Source organism: Sciurus vulgaris (assembly GCF_902686455.1).
Source record: "Sciurus vulgaris genome assembly, chromosome: 9".
Lineage (NCBI taxonomy): Eukaryota > Metazoa > Chordata > Mammalia > Rodentia > Sciuridae > Sciurus > Sciurus vulgaris.
Genome location: NC_136469.1, coordinates 60,066,203 through 60,082,004, shown reverse-complemented (window position 1 = coordinate 60,082,004; position 15,802 = coordinate 60,066,203). Strand labels below are relative to the sequence as shown.

Below are 15,802 nucleotides of genomic sequence, written 5' to 3'. Positions count from 1 at the left end.
CACTTAAACTTTTAAAATAATATTTTATTTGTATTCATAAATATATTTCTTTGGACCCCCTGAGTATTTAATTCTAAAATGTATTTGCCTTTTTGAGTGTCTTTACAGATAGATTGATTCAACATAAAGGAAACTGTATAATAGAATATGACTCTGACTTTGGAGTCCATCTGTATTTCTTCAAAAACAGCTAGGAAAAAAAAATACAGTGTAAGCATTCAACAACTGGTTGGCAGCTTTTCATTCTGTTAGTTTTATCCAAAATTTGGTGATGACCTACAAGTCTACCTTATTATGAAATATACCTTCTTTTTAGTTTTTATGACTATCAAATTATAACCTTCTTAATTGAAGAGATAGTTAAGCTTTAGAAGTGATCCAGGGCCACAGAAACGTTGAGTTCCCTTCAATGTTCAATCGCCTCCCTTCTTACTTGTACTGTAGTTAGAATACCATGTCCTTTCTGTCCAGAGGACTCGCCATCTGTTTTCTGATAGGTGCTCAGAAATGTGAAGCACCCAGTGGTTTGGGGCTGGGGTAGGGAGGACAGAAAATGTGTAAATTCTGTGTGGTAGAAATCAGGTTGTGAACCTTCTTATGGTATTTGTCGTCTTTTTAAAAATGTTTTTTAATTTTTGGCAAGGGAGAAAAGTTTGTCATAGAAATGTATGAGCATGGCTTGGAAAGTTCGCTCCTCTCATGGCAGCAACCTTGGGACACTGTGTCAATACCCTTCTATCTCCTTTCAGAGCTCTCCAGGATAGCTGATTCATTATTATATGTAACAGTCCCTGAGAAGACCAAGGGCCTCAAAAGATTTGAAAGCTCATGCCAGGCTCAGTGGCACATATATGCCTGTAATCCTCGCAACTTGGAGGACGAGTCAGGAGGATTGGAAGTTCGAGGCCGCCTCAGCAACTTAGCAAGACACTGTCTCCAAATTAAAAAATAAAAAGGGTTGGGGATGTGCTCAGTCATAAAATGCCTCTGATTCAATCCACAGTACAAAGAAGAAAGAAAAGAGAGAGAGAGAAAGAGAGAGAGGAGGAAGGGAGGGAGAAAGGAAGGAAGAAAATAAAGAAAAGAGAACTCATGGATTTGCAGTCTGAAAGCAGAAGTTTTGTATCCCTCTACCATTTTACTAAGCGAGTGAACTTGAGCCTTTTTTTTTCCCCCTCACCTAAAATATGGGTTAAAATCATCTGCATTTAAAGAATGGTTGTGAAGATGACATGGAAGAGACTAATCTGCCTTATATTTGGGCACAGAGGTTTTGTTTGACTTTAGTTGTGTTTTGGGCTACCTACTGCAGGCATTTGAGGTTTTGACCACCAGAAAAGTTTTAGCTGCAGTTCAGAAGCCTCATCACTTACAGAGCAGGTATGTCATAACCGTTGTATCAACTTTTCCCTAGGTGGTCATTGAAGCCCAAGGGCTGGAGGCCTTAATTGCAGCCACTCCTGATGAGGGGGAGGAGAATCTCGACTCCTATGCCGGCATGTCAGCCATCCTTTTTGATGTTCAGCTCAGACCTGTCACTTTTTTTCAATGGATACAGTGATTCTGATGTCCAAAATGCTGTCAGCATCCAGCGACCCTGTCAGCGTGGTGAAAGGACTTATTCTTCTAGTCGATCATTCTCAGGTAATTCAAGTCTGCAAGTATTTATTCAGTCTCTTAAATTGCCAGGTGCATTTTGAATGTGCTGTATGCCTGGAGGATACAAGACCAAGTTCTGCCCAACTTGGAGCTCACCTTCTAAGCGTTTGACCCTCTTGATATTATTGCCTTTCTCCTATGTTATTTTCTTTTGCACTTGTTAGCTGATTCTGGGATTTCTTTACTTTGAGATAAATGGGAAATATGGATGCTAACGGAAACAAGATTATGGAGACTGCCTAGGATATAGCAGAGCAGGGATGGCATTGCCTCCATTTTGGACTTACCTGGGCATGAGAGGGTGGGTATTTATCCTGAGTTGCTGAGCCACATGGCTTCATAAGTTACCAGTAACGTTCTTAATGACAATAATGATGAAGATCCCAGAGAGCATCATTTTGACCCTGCACAAGCAACCACTGATGCCAGCACATATTTCATGGAGACTCTTTGCCCAAAATTCTCATGATCATAGAATCTTTGAAGGGCTGTTTGTTCTTAGAGAGTAGGAAGGAGTACTTCACTCACTCAAAGGCCAATCTAGAATATTTTTCGATGGTCCTTGATCCTAAATCTCTATGGTAAGATTGAGGTGACCAAGATGGGAGTTGGTCTGCTTAATTGGATTTTCAGAGAAACAGAAGAGGGTTACTCTGAATGCTGAGTTTGAATGTTTCATGCTTAATATTTTTCCTTTAATGGCTTGATTTTATTTCCTGTCTAAGCAAAGCAAAAAGAAAAACTGGAATGGTGGCTAAATAAGAATCTTAAGGGAAATCATGGTACATTCTGATTAATACTTATTATACTGAAGCTGTATAAAGAGAATGAACATTAAATTTTATAGACTTGTAGAATTTACTTGTGAAGTTTGCTTTGGTGTTTTACTAAATTCATAGGTAAAAGCCTAGGTTTGAATTTTGGCTCCTCTACTTTCTTGCTGTATGCTCTTGGGCAGTTACTTAATAGCTTAAGTCATGACTTCCTACTAATAAAGTGGGGCATTTGAAAAGATGATCCAAAGATTTTACCACCTTTGTTGTTCTTTGACAACTCTGATTTGTTAGATTCCAGTGGTGAAAAATAGTTTTTAAGAGCTGGACAAATCTTAGCTACCAGATTTTATTAAAGCTTCCAAAACATTAATAATTAAAACTAATAATATTAATTCTCTATCTTTATTATTCTGATATCAGTTCAGGATAGCCATATGTAACAAAACAACAAACAACAACAAAAAAACATTTTAGAGTGGCTTAACCAAATATTTGACCTTTATAGTGTAATATATATTTGAAAGTAGGTGGTCCAGGGTTAATATGGAAAACCTATGGTATCAGAATCCAAGTTCTCTTCCTCCAACTCAGCCACCCTTACATGTGGTTTCTAACCTCGGACCTGTCCCCTTGTGATTATGACACAGCTGTCCCATCTGCAGCATGGCCTCCTCATTCCAGAAAGGAGAACATTTTTCAAAGCCCTGTCTAGAATGTTATTGACAAAACTATATCACCTGACTGCCTCTAGCTACAAGGGAAGCTGGTGAATATAGTTTGTAACAGGGGTGGGAACACTCCAAACAAAACCATGTTTCTGTTAACATGAATGAAGAGAGTCTCTGATATCTCTTTATCAAATCGCCCATAAAAAGCAGTTCTCAAATGACATCAAAAGTTTACATTTGCAATTCCAACACACTTTTAATGGAAGAAAGCTCTAAATGGAGCCTAAGAGTGTCAAGGAAGTAGTTCACAATTTAAGACCGGACAACAGTTCGGTATCACCATTAACAATGCCTAATGATTTATTGTGTAAAACTCAATGCAAGTAATCTACATCTGGGTCGGCAAACTGGTCTGTAAACACAGGGCAGAAAGCAAATATTTTAGGCTTAAGGGCTCCCCAGTTTCCGTTGCAGCTACTCAACTCTGTTGTAGAGTGAAAATAGCCATCAGCAATATATTAACAAAGGAGTAGGACTGTGGTCCAAGAAAATTTTATTCACAAAAAAACAGCCAGTGGCCCAGGCTTGCCTTCAGGGCCTGGATTGAGACTATCTTATGTGATTTTTCTATTCCTTAATTTGGGTGCCTCCGGCAAGGCACTATGAGAAAGACTGTCCCCTAGCTATTAAACATAACCAATGTCTGTATGCGTCAGGCTGAAGTGTTTGGCAGATCTGAAGTTATTATACAAATAAGCTGTCTGTGGTCCCCTGGCTCTGCAGAGCACTCCAGTAATGTCATCCTCGCTTTGTAGGCACATACCACTCTGGGTCAAGTGCTGACATTGAAGGAAATGTTGGCAGTAGGTGGCCTGTCACAGCCACTGGAACAGATGGAATTACTCTGTGAACACTCCCTCTCTCTCTTTCTCTCTGGATAATTGGATTACTCTTCAGGAAAGGATGTCTGATAAAGTCAGTTTAATAAGGGGCTCTTATTTAGCCAAGAACATATTTTCATAAATGGAAGCAATGGGATCAGTTGTCAAAATGTCGGTGGCTGATCAGTAAGAAACACCTTTCAGGCTCAAAGTAAAAGCCTTTGATCACATTAACTACAAATCAAAGTTCTAATAATTTGTTCTTCTAGTTTCTAGGTAAAACATTAAACAAAACACATACTCTGGGTCAAACGAGCACATAAGTCTATGTTCTTTCTTTTTGGCAGTGTATTTTTAGAACAGACTTTCTTGCACATGAGGAGAAAAAAAGAGTTATTAGTTTGGGATAGCCACACACAATAGTAGAAAAATCTCCACTTTTGAGACAGTCTGGGGATTTATTCTGCCTCCAAGTGTAGGCGCTGGGCCTGATTTGTCCTTTCAGCCTTCAGATATAATACGTACCATGGAAACTTGGTATGAGTATTAAATGAGTTACCAAATGTAGAGTTTTGGGCACATAGTAGGCCCTCAAAATTACTAGTTTCCCTTACTTTACACCTCAAAAATTAGAACCACTGCACTATGGGTTTACTACTTTTCCTTTTTTGAAGAGAATTAAACCACATACTGCAGATCCAAGAAAATTCCCTTATGACATCACATAAGATTTCTACCATGGTCCCTTTGCATGAGAAAAAAAAAAAAAAAAAAAAAAAGAATCTTCTTAGAAATCCAAGGTGCTCCTCAAAATCACATTGTAACATAAATGCTCTCTTCTTATAAAGGTGGATTGTCTAATAACCATAAAATATTCTTTTCCATAGCACTTGAGGCATTTTGACATCCACCTAATGTATGGTCAGTGGGAAAGACAAGATCCACTTTACAGGTCCCTGCTGGGCTGGAAGGACTAACAGGATTATGATTTTCAAATCAGGAAGAGAGGAGAAGATATAAAGAAAGAAACACTTCTCAGGCAGGGCACAATTTGCTTGACATAACCACAGTTAGAGTGCACATTCAGATCAGATCTCCTGGCCCTGTAATTCATTGGCATAGATTAAAATTTGGGCATGACATTGTGGTTTCTCAGGACAAAATGTGTTCATTTGTTGTGGTACATGACACAACCCCTGTATCCTATAGCAACCACATTTTAACTCTAGACTGAACAGAGTTTTAAGTATCTGTAGGGATGTCTGATGTGTCCTGAGCATGGCACTGAGACTCTCATGCCTCCAGCCAGGAGGGCCCTTTGGAATGAGAGCAGTTTCATGCTACTACCATACCCTCTCAAGGGCACCTGATCATCAACCAAGTTCTTTGTCTAAGATTTCCAGCCACACTTTTTGAAATTCAGGGAGATTAACACAATCCTTTCCAGAAAGTGAAATCATGGCATTTATAGTTGGCAAATGCATGGGTTGTTTGGGCTGAGTAAGGCAGTTACATAAAGAAGTGAGTCATGCTGCAAGTTGCCAGGAACTTACAATCTTTGGAGGAATATCAAAATTAAGGACACAGAGCTTTTTTCCCAGAATCATTATCACTTTCAACACTTCCCTTAGGCAATCTGATTCCAATCTAGCTGAAAAAAGTTTCAGCCAACATCAACCTGTCTGATGTACATGAAAAATTCAAGACTTAAAGGTTAAATGCAGGCAAACTACACAAAACAATGAGTTTCAGACAACCTTGAAATTAGAATGCTATTGAGTTCATATTGGACTTAGCTGTTAATTCAATGTCATTTCAAATGTCAGAAAGCAAGGCATTAAGGCTTAGTGAGATGCCTTGCATTCCTTTCCAAGCTTAATCTAGGCAATTCCTGGAACTTGTATATTGCTCTGGGAGTTTTTAATCCTACCTTTTGTCAAAAAGATGAAGTTGTCTATATTTGACACAGCATACAATTAGAGACGTGCTGAAGGACCTGAAGAGATCATCTTGTCCATCCCTCACCACCACAAAAAAGGAAAAGCCACAGCTGGATTTCTGATTTCTCAAATTTAGGCATGTCAGAATCACAGGAGGCCCCATTAGAACTTAGATCACTAGGCCTCAATTCAGAGATCCTCATTCAGTAGGTATGGGAGACTTGAGAATCTGCATTTGAACAAGTTCCCAGGTGATGCCGATGATGCTTCTCAGAGGACCACATACTGAGAACCATTTGGCCTTCCCAAAGTGAGGCAACCATGGAAGGAAAATACCCTTCTCTAGTATTTTAAAGGACTGATTATTTTAGTAAATCAGTAGCTACTCTTGGTGATCAAGAATAGGACCAACATGTTTCCAAGCCTAGAGAAAGACTCTCACATCAGCACAAGTCAAATGGCATTATCTAGAGCAAGAACTTGAATGTGCTTTGGGAAAGGGAGTTGACTAAACTGTACTTATTACTGTTACCACTATTAACATACATGTGTATGTATGTGTGTGGGGGGGTGTATACATATACATACACATATACATATATATATATATATTTTTTTTTTTTCCTTCTTCTTCTTCTTCTAGGAGCTTCAATTGCAATCTGGCCTAAAGGCTAACATAGAGGTCCAGGGTGGTCTAGCTATTGATATTTCGGGTGCAATGGAATTTAGTCTGTGGTATCGTGAGTCTAAAACCCGAGTGAAAAATCGGTAAGCAAAAGATTTTTAATACTCTAAGCAAAGAATGGCAGACCTATGTTTTGGGAATTGTTCAACCTTTACAGTTTTCAAAATCTATGCTTTCTGTTTGTAATCACTAAATTATAGAGTTAGAATTGACCATGGATGTCATTCTGTCCATAACTTCTTAGGAGTAGATTAGTACTTAATGGAACTCAACTGAGAATTATCCAAGTTTTAAAGACAGTGTCATTGGGCCCCGTGGAAAAGGGGCTCCTCTCCTCTTTCTATTCCATTTTAGTAATTGACAAAGCTGCTAGGAAATTTCATTTCAAATTTTTTAGCCCTAAACCACTTTTTGGACTTTAAAACCTTTCCTCTTTTGCTATTTCAATAGATTAAAATAAAAAGGCAATCTCTTCTATGCAGAATATAATTTTTAAATGTTAGGAGTTCTTAAACTTTTTAAATTTTTTAATCAACATACTTTTTCTCATCTCCTTTAGTTTTTCTAATCTAGCATGAGATTCAATGAAAATATTTACTTTGAATGTAAAACAATGTCTTTGAGCCAATGATAATCAAAATAACTATTATTTTGTTTGTTGTAAAAATTAAAGAAAATGAAGAGGAAATTCAATTTATTTTCACTGTTTAGGATATTTAGGGGGGGGCAGAAGTGAGATAAGAATGATAAAACTAAACTTTTATTCATTGTGAATGATGGATGAAGCAACTGAGATCAATCCAAGGTGGCACATCTAATGTGAGGGCGACACATACTGTAAACAGAAGGAACCAAAGAATGAGAAATGGAAATGATGGTCAGAGACCAGCAACATAAGTTGGGGCTTCCTACTGAATCAATTATCTTCTCTTTTCAAAGTGTTTTCTAGATAGAAATTTCCCCAAATGAAACTGAATTGGATTCTTTGCAGAGAGAAATCAACAACAGCAACAAAAATAGTCTGAATATTTAAAGAGGACACAATATCCCTAAGAAATTGCCAGCATCCATATTGTAACTAATCTGTTCTCCATTTTTCATTTATTCATTCATTAAAAAATATCTCTTAAGCCTTTGCTGAGTAGAGGACATTAGAAGGTTCTGTAAGGGATTCAGGGATTAAAACAACCACCGACCTACTTTTATGCTGGGAATCACAGCAGTAGGGGTTTTAGTTTGTACAACAAAAATTAAGATGATCCCTTTTCTTTGAAAAGGAAAAGTATAGACATAGGACTTTGATTTGATTATGGGAGTAATTACCCACAGTTTGATTAAAGTCTATAATTCCTTAGTGATCCTGGTGGTAAACCTCCTAAGGAAAATTTTTTATCCTCTTTATTGCTGTTCAAGCCACATTTCCCAGCCAGTCCAATCTCTCTCTCTCCACCCCCCCCTTTCTATCTCTCTCTATCTCTATCTCTCTCTGTAGATGACCATTGTTGAACCTACCTTCCTGGAGATGCCTTGCGCATGCCCCACTATAGGAATGGTTCTTTGTAATGAATACTCTCAGATATCATGGCAACCTAGACTCAGGCCACTAGAGATTCTTTGGAGGAAGTAATGAATGGAATTAAATAGCTACCTCGAAGACAGCAGAGCAATAGTTAACAAGAATATTGTTATAAACACCACTTGTCTTCGTGGAGACTTTATACTTCTTTTTAAGATAACTGACATGTTTTTGACCTCCTAAGAGGATAAACAATGTCAGACCTGGTACACACTTGGTTCCCATGTCTAGAACTGGAAGGAGGAGAAGAGCAAACTTCCCTGACTGATCTCTGACACCAAACAAACAGACCCTGATTAGCAGCAGGACCCTAAGCCCATTCAGGTCACCTCTCAATTGCTAAGTGTTTCCTTCTAGTTGTTAGTGTCATAATCAGACAATGTGATATTTGACCTCTCAATCCAGCTCCACTAACTCTGATATGAACATATATTTTTTCTCAATCTTTAGGGTGGCTGTAGTAATAACTGGTGACGTCACAGTGGACTCCTCTTTTGTAAAAGCTGGCCTGGAAACCAGGGTAGAATCAGAGGCAGGCCTGGAATTCATCTCCACAGTGCAGTTTTCTCAGTACCCATTCTTAGTTTGTATGCAGATGGATAGGGCTGAAGCTCCGTTCAGGTAAGATGAGTGCTCATGAATATTCCAGGACCATCTGTGCTCACCAGGAACTGTGTTCAGTTTTAAGCATTCAGTTTCAGAATTAAAAACAAACAACAAACAAACAACAACCAAAAAAAAAAAAAAAAAAAAAAAACCTCACAAACACCAAGCATTAGAAATCAAGCAAAAATGAACTTTCTCTAAAGAATTAGAAGAAACAGTTGGAACCAAAGAATGAGAAATGGAAATGATGGTCAGAGACCAATAACATAAGTTGGGGCTTCCTACTGAACCAATTATCTTCTCTTTTCAAAGTGTTTTCAAAACTAAGAAGTCAGTTCCTAGGATACCAAGCAACTCCAATGACTAGTTCATTTGATTTTGAATTAAATCATATTCTAATCCACAAATAACTTTTCAAGATAACAAAGGGATTTGACTTACAGTAGAAGTCACCACATAGTTTCAGCCAAAATACCAGATGTACATTTGCTGTCTGATATTCTTCACAATTTCCCTCTGGACAGAAGTTCAAAACAAAACACCTGGCAATCTATTTACAATGGTTTAAAGGATCAAATGAATTCACAGTTCTTAGTTGTCTCATATAAGAGCAACTTGACTTTGTTTAACTTTGAGTTCCAGCTTAAGTGTTTAGGATTTTGAAATTTTTAAAAAATTTCAGATTTTTTTAAAAAACAAATTCAAAAAATTTCAGATTTTTATTTACCCGTATTTAAGATTTTTTAAAAAGATGTTACTAAAATGCTTAATAAACAAATACATACTTGTTCATGTAATGTCACAACATCCTCTTCGTTCTGGAGCGTCTCACTAACACTGTGTCCTTGAACCTTTTAACCATTATTTGGAGCAGTACTGTCCCATGGAGTTAGAATGCTTTGAGTCTAGGTAGCACTGATTCTTCAGTGATAGTTACAGAGGTCTCTTTGACATAAACTATCTGTCCATAACATAATTTGTGTACTTAAAATAGCAAGTCACAATTTACATCATCTTTTGATAATCAGGCCAGAGTTGACTGTCTTATTTTACTGACATTTCATGATCCATATAAGAAATGCATCACTAATATAAGTACAAAATATGAATAGGTTATATTTTCATGATAAACGATAGTGTCTTATAGTTAGAACATTAAGCTATCATTAACCTATAGTAACTTACCCCTAGAATAACCCTCCATACATGCATAAAAAAAAAAAAAAAATCAGCCTTCTAATAGCCAAATGCAGTGGCCACCAACTCAGCCACATGGTTACCTGGTTTGATTACTTGTTTCACTTGGGTCGGAGCCTTGGGAATGTTTCCTGTCAGCATTCTCAGCTTAAATCTGGGTGGACTTGCTATTTACCCCAAAGGGGAGTGCCCTCAAGGTGGGGCTTCTGGAATGAGGAACATTGAAAGCCTGTGAAGCTTAACAGCATCCCCAAAGAAACGAAAGGAATTCAGTCCTTCATTCCAGAAAAATATATGGCAGGACTCCCACATCCCAGGCATTTGGATTGTAATGCGTAGTATACAAGAAAATGGGAAGAAGAAAACCACCCCGTTGGAGGGAGTGGAGCACAATTTGTCTTTGGTACTCAGGTCATTTCTCAAATTGTTTTGGGACAGAAGCTTCAAGTGTACACTCAGAAACCTGGGATGGTGTGGGTGAGTAAAATGTGTGTGATTTTGTTGTTGCTACTGTCGTTATGCAGGCAATATGAGACAAAGTATGAAAGGCTGTCCACAGGCAGAGGCTATGTCTCTCGGAAAAGAAAAGAAAGCCTACTAGCAGGATGTGAACTCCCACTCCACCAAGAGAACTCTGAGATGTGCAAGGTGGTGTTCCCCCAGCAACCAGAGAGCGCTTCTTCAGGTGGATGGTTTTGAAAGTGACCGCTGATATTTCACTTGAATTTGTCTCCTCCAAAGGGAAACAATGTGACATGCCGAAGTACTTGCTCTCTGAGAGCACAGTGTTTACATATTTACCTGTATTTAAGATTTTTGTAAAAAGTCATGGAAAACTTCAATTGATTAAATTTGGGCCTATTCAATACACTAACCTGCAATTTCACTGTGAGTCATCACGTGATACTTTCAACAACTTTCTTACTTTTCTTGTATCTCTCTCAAATCCCACAGAGAAAATAGTTCTACTCTAAAAAGAAACAAGTGTTAAAAACAAAACTAAGCAAACAAAAAAAAAAACCACATACACTCAGGAGAATCCAATTTTGTTTTGACAGTTTGCTGTCAATAGATATGAAGCTTTTGATAGAACCTTAAGCGTGTCTTGCTTTCTATGAAGCATATTGTCTGCTAAGGGAAAAAAACCAGACCAGTTTCTTTTTTCTTCTCTTTTTTTTGGGGGGGGAGGGTGGGGAGGTTGCAGGAAGAGGCTGAGGATAAGACTTTAAAAGAATGTTGTTATCCAGCTTCTAGAATTAATATGTACATCTTCTGCTATTGTTAGTTTTATTAAGCATTAAGGTAGAGAGTGCACAGAATTAAAACATATCATTTTATCTTTCTGCTGGTCATGTAGTGAGGCTACTGGGAATCCATTCAGATCTCTACCTCCTATCAAAAAAAATCTGGAATTAGCACATAGGAATTTTTAAAAAAACTAATTTCAGAAACTCCATTTTTGACTACTCTATACCATGTCTGCTTGAGACACGTGGCACACTGTTTTCTATAAGGGACTTCCTCATGTAGTAATCATGGTTACCTCTGCCTTGTTTGTTTTGTGGTAAAAGCTCCAGTAAGTTTGACGACATCCTGCATGATAACCATCATGTCTGAGAGAACATAGCTTCAAGAAATGGATTTGGATTTCAAAAGTATGAAATCAAATAAAGAGTGTCTTCATTTGTATGAATTAAAAGAGCCATGTGAAACATTTAAAAATATTTATTAATAAAATTGATGTGTGGGTTACTGTGATAAACCCCAAAAGAAATGACAGGTGCTTATTTGTCCATTAAACATACATACATACCATGAAGGTTTAGCTAGCCCGCTAAGAGCTGCAAATTGACAATGAAGTGTAATGTTATAAATAAATTTCAATAAATCTTATTGAAATCCTTGTGTCTTTCGTTACTTCCAACACCATGAGCCCAAGATCACAGAGCTAAGCCTCCACAGCAGTATAGGGCCGGCCAAGGTCACTAGTCAGAGCCCTTCGGAGAACAGGCCCCTGAACACGGTAGCAGTTGGGACATGTGAACCTGAAAACAAAGTGTAAACCCACTTTTCAGAAAGCTCCAATCCCCAGTACTGCAAAAGAAAAGAAAAGAAAACTCCAATCGGGCATCCTTATTGTTCTGCTACTAACAAGGGAGAAAGTAGTCAGAAACTGAGGCTGGCAGGAACGCAGTGAGGGGTGGCCCTGGCCGTAGAGGAAGCATCCATAAAGATACTGATGCTGCGGCAGGGCAAGTTGGCCCAGGGCATGAGCCAAAGATGGAGGGGGCCGACAGATCACAAATCACAGTTGCCTGTTTGAAATGTAAAGTACTTCCCTAGAATTGAGACCGTGGTGCCCTGAACATTTGTGCTTTGCCACCTCCCGATTGCTTATCTAGCAGACTTAACCAAAGAGCTGCTCACCCCCTGGAGACAGGACATGCTGGCAACTTTAGCATTCTCCAACGAAACAAGAAAGCATAAGCCTAGGATAAACAGTGACTCCTTTTTAGATAAACAAGGTAGAATTTTAAAAGGGATGGACTATATTCCACTTTTGGAAATGACACATCCAAGCCAGCTCTGACCACTTCACAGTTACAAATGTCAGACAGCTTCTGCCTTTTGTTCAGATGTCTGTCTGGAAACCACATGGTCCTCTAAAGTGAGTCTCCAGGCCTCTGCCCCGTCAGCTCCTTCCTGTGAGTGCTATGGATGTAGCCACGCTTCTCTTCTATGAGCTGTTGTTCCCTGTCATGTCTTCACCTTCAAAGAAGTGTTAAAACTCACACTTACTTAGTGCTTATTATTTGCCAGGTATTTTTAAGTGTTTTGCACATATCAAATCATTTAACCCTCAACAGAAACCTTGTTTAAAAAGCGGTAGTAGTATTTCCATGTTGTAGATCAGCACCATCCAGGAAAATATAATGTGAGCCAAATAATTTTACATTTCTAGTAGGTACATTTAAAAGTAAACAGAAACAGGTGAAATGAATTTCATAATGCATTTTATTTAACTCAATACATTCAAAGTATTATCATATCAACATGCAATTAATATAAAATCATTAATGGGATATTCTACTTTGGGGGAAGGATTGGGTCTTCAAAATGTGACATTTTTTATATATACAGCACATTTCAAGACAACACATTTCAAGTGCTCAGTATCCTCATGTAGCTAGTGACCACTGTACTGAGCAAAGTAATTACAGATGGAGAAACTGAGACACAGAAGACATTTACCTCACCCCACAGAAGACACTTTGTCACCTAGAATATGGTAGAACAAGAATTCAGATGTAAGTGGTCTCACCCCAGAATCTGCTTTCTTAACCCACTATGCTATATTTGCTGGCTTCTTTTGGTTTTAAAGATTTATTTCTAAGAGAATGCAAATGGTAGGTCATGAAATTGACAAACGGGACTGTGGCTACAAAGCCTTATGTTACAAAGTTCTGAGAGTCATTGCCTTTACTCCATGGCTCCTGAGTCTCTTTCTGTGATGGTACCAGAGGCAAATATGAATTTACAATAACGAATGCACATTTTTTGATCATAGCTTTATGGAGATATAATTCACATCCTATATAAATTCATTCTTAAAGAATTCAATATTTCAGCACATTTAAAATGTTGTACAGCCATCACCATAGTCAATTTTAGAATATTTTCATCATTTTAATAAGAAACCTGTGCTCTTTAGCTCTTTCACTTAGCATTATGTTTCAAAGTTTCTCTACATCGTAGCATGTATCTGTATTTTATTCTTTGTTATGGTTGAACACTATTCTGTTATAGGGATGTGCTGTTTGTTTATCCACTCATTAGTGATGGACTTCTGGTTTGTTTCCAGCTTTGACTATTAAGAATAATTCTATAAACATTTGTGTGCAGATTCTGAGGTGGGCATATTCTTTCATCTCTTTTCAATATATACTTAGGAGTGGAGTTGCCCCATCAAATGTAACTCTGTGTTTAACTTTTTGAGCACTGTCAGATTGTTTTTTAAAGTGACTGAACTGCAGCATATAAAGGTTCTAATATTCCCACATTCTCACCAACGTTTGTGTGTTTCTTTTTTATTACTGACACTCTAGTGGATAGTAACTGGCATTTCACTATGGTTTTGATTTGTACTTTTTTATCACCTAAGGATGTTGAGCATCTTTTGATGTACTTGTTGACCATTTGTTTATCTTCTTTTAAGAAACAGTTATTAGGATTCTTTGCCTTTTTAAAAATTGAGTTAGTTGTCTTTTTAATGAGTTGCTAATGTCCTTCCCATATTTTAGGTAAAAATCCCTTAGGATATATATGATTGGCAAATATTTTCTACCATTATGTGTCTTTCCATTTTAGTGACAGTATCTTTTGTAATTTTAATGAAATCCAGTGTTTCTTTCATTTTGTTTGTGTTTTTGGTGTCATACCAAGAAAAAGTCATTGCCAAATCCAAGATCACAAAGATTTACTGCTATGTTTCTTTCCAAGAATTTATTAGCTTTAGTTTTAAAATTTAGGTACCAGATTCATTTTAAGTTAATTTTTGTTTACGATATGTAGGAGGGGGTCCAAATTCATTCCTTTGTTTATGTATATCTAGTTGTCCCAGGAGCAACCTTGAATCTGTTCTTTCTCCCTTGAATTGTTTTGAGATCCTTGCTGAAAATCGGTTGACCACGATCAGGCAGTTTTATTCCCCTAATCTACATGCCATCTTCATGCCATTGCACTACTGTCTTTTTTTTTTTTTTTTTTTTTTAAGCAAGTGGGATACATGTTGTTTCTCTATTTGTACATGGAATCAAGGCATACTATTTGTGTAATCATAAATTTACATACGGCAATGTTGTTTGATTCATTCTGTTATTTTTGCTCTACTGTCTTGATGACTATTGTTTCACACTTAGTATTGCAGCTGGGAAGTTGCAACCAAAACATATCTTGTTTTTTTTCAAGATTGTTTTGGTAGTATGGCCACATGCTAATTCACAATAAGGGAGGTGGTAAGGAAGAATAGAGTTACTTTAGAGAGGGGAGTGAAAGGAGGGGAAGGAGTATGGGGGTAGGAAGGATAGTAGAGTGAAACAGATATTATTACCTCACGTACATGTATGACTGCATGACTGATGTGATCTGCAACATGTACAACCAGAAAAATGAGAAATTATACTCCATTTATGTGTGATTTATCAAAATGCACAAATGCATTCTACTGTCATATAATTAATTAAAACAAATTTTAAAAAGATTGTTTTGGCCATTCTAAGCCCTTCGAGTTTCTGTATGAATTTTAGGATCAACTTAGGGGAATACCTATCCCAGCACTCAGAATCTGTTCAAGATTCAGATTGTTGCATCAATTTGAAACAGTGCTCCTTACCAGCATAGTCATCGCCTAAATAAGGCAGTGGAGAAGAAAAGGGAGCAGGACAGAGAGACCTGGCCTGGAATCTCAGCTCCACTCCCTACTGGTTAAATGATTTGGGGCATGTGATGTGACTCAGGTTGTCACTGCTGAAAGAGGTAGGATAATTTCTATTTTACTATGCTGTTCTAAGGATCCATGAAGAAAATGCCTGTAAAGCATGGGGTTCAGCACACAGTAGCATTTGGTTAATGTGTGTGCTCTCAGAGATGTAGCGAGCAGGGTTCTTATCAAGGGTCAGTTGATAAAAGAGGTTTCTTTGCACTTTGTTTCTACTTCCTCCTTGTAAGCAATTGGAGATTGCTTCTTCCCCACCATGATGTCCTTCCTCATCTCAAGCCCTGAGGAATGAGCCTACAGTCTATGAACTGAGACCT

General features: G+C 37.8%; 1 protein-coding gene across 1 annotated transcript in view; it reads left to right on the top strand.

Annotated features, from left to right (window-relative positions):
- The window catches only part of LOC306669747 (microsomal triglyceride transfer protein large subunit-like), a 48,240-nt gene extending 36,349 nt beyond the window's left edge, over window positions 1-11,891 (top strand). The window contains 6 exon segments of the mRNA XM_079153894.1: window positions 1,415-1,540; window positions 1,542-1,562; window positions 1,564-1,644; window positions 6,568-6,692; window positions 8,636-8,806; window positions 10,513-11,891. Coding sequence (XP_079010020.1) covers window positions 1,415-1,540; window positions 1,542-1,562; window positions 1,564-1,644; window positions 6,568-6,692; window positions 8,636-8,806; window positions 10,513-10,687 — 699 coding nt within the window. The 3' untranslated portion in view covers window positions 10,688-11,891.
- Window positions 11,892-15,802: the final 3,911 nt, after the last annotated feature.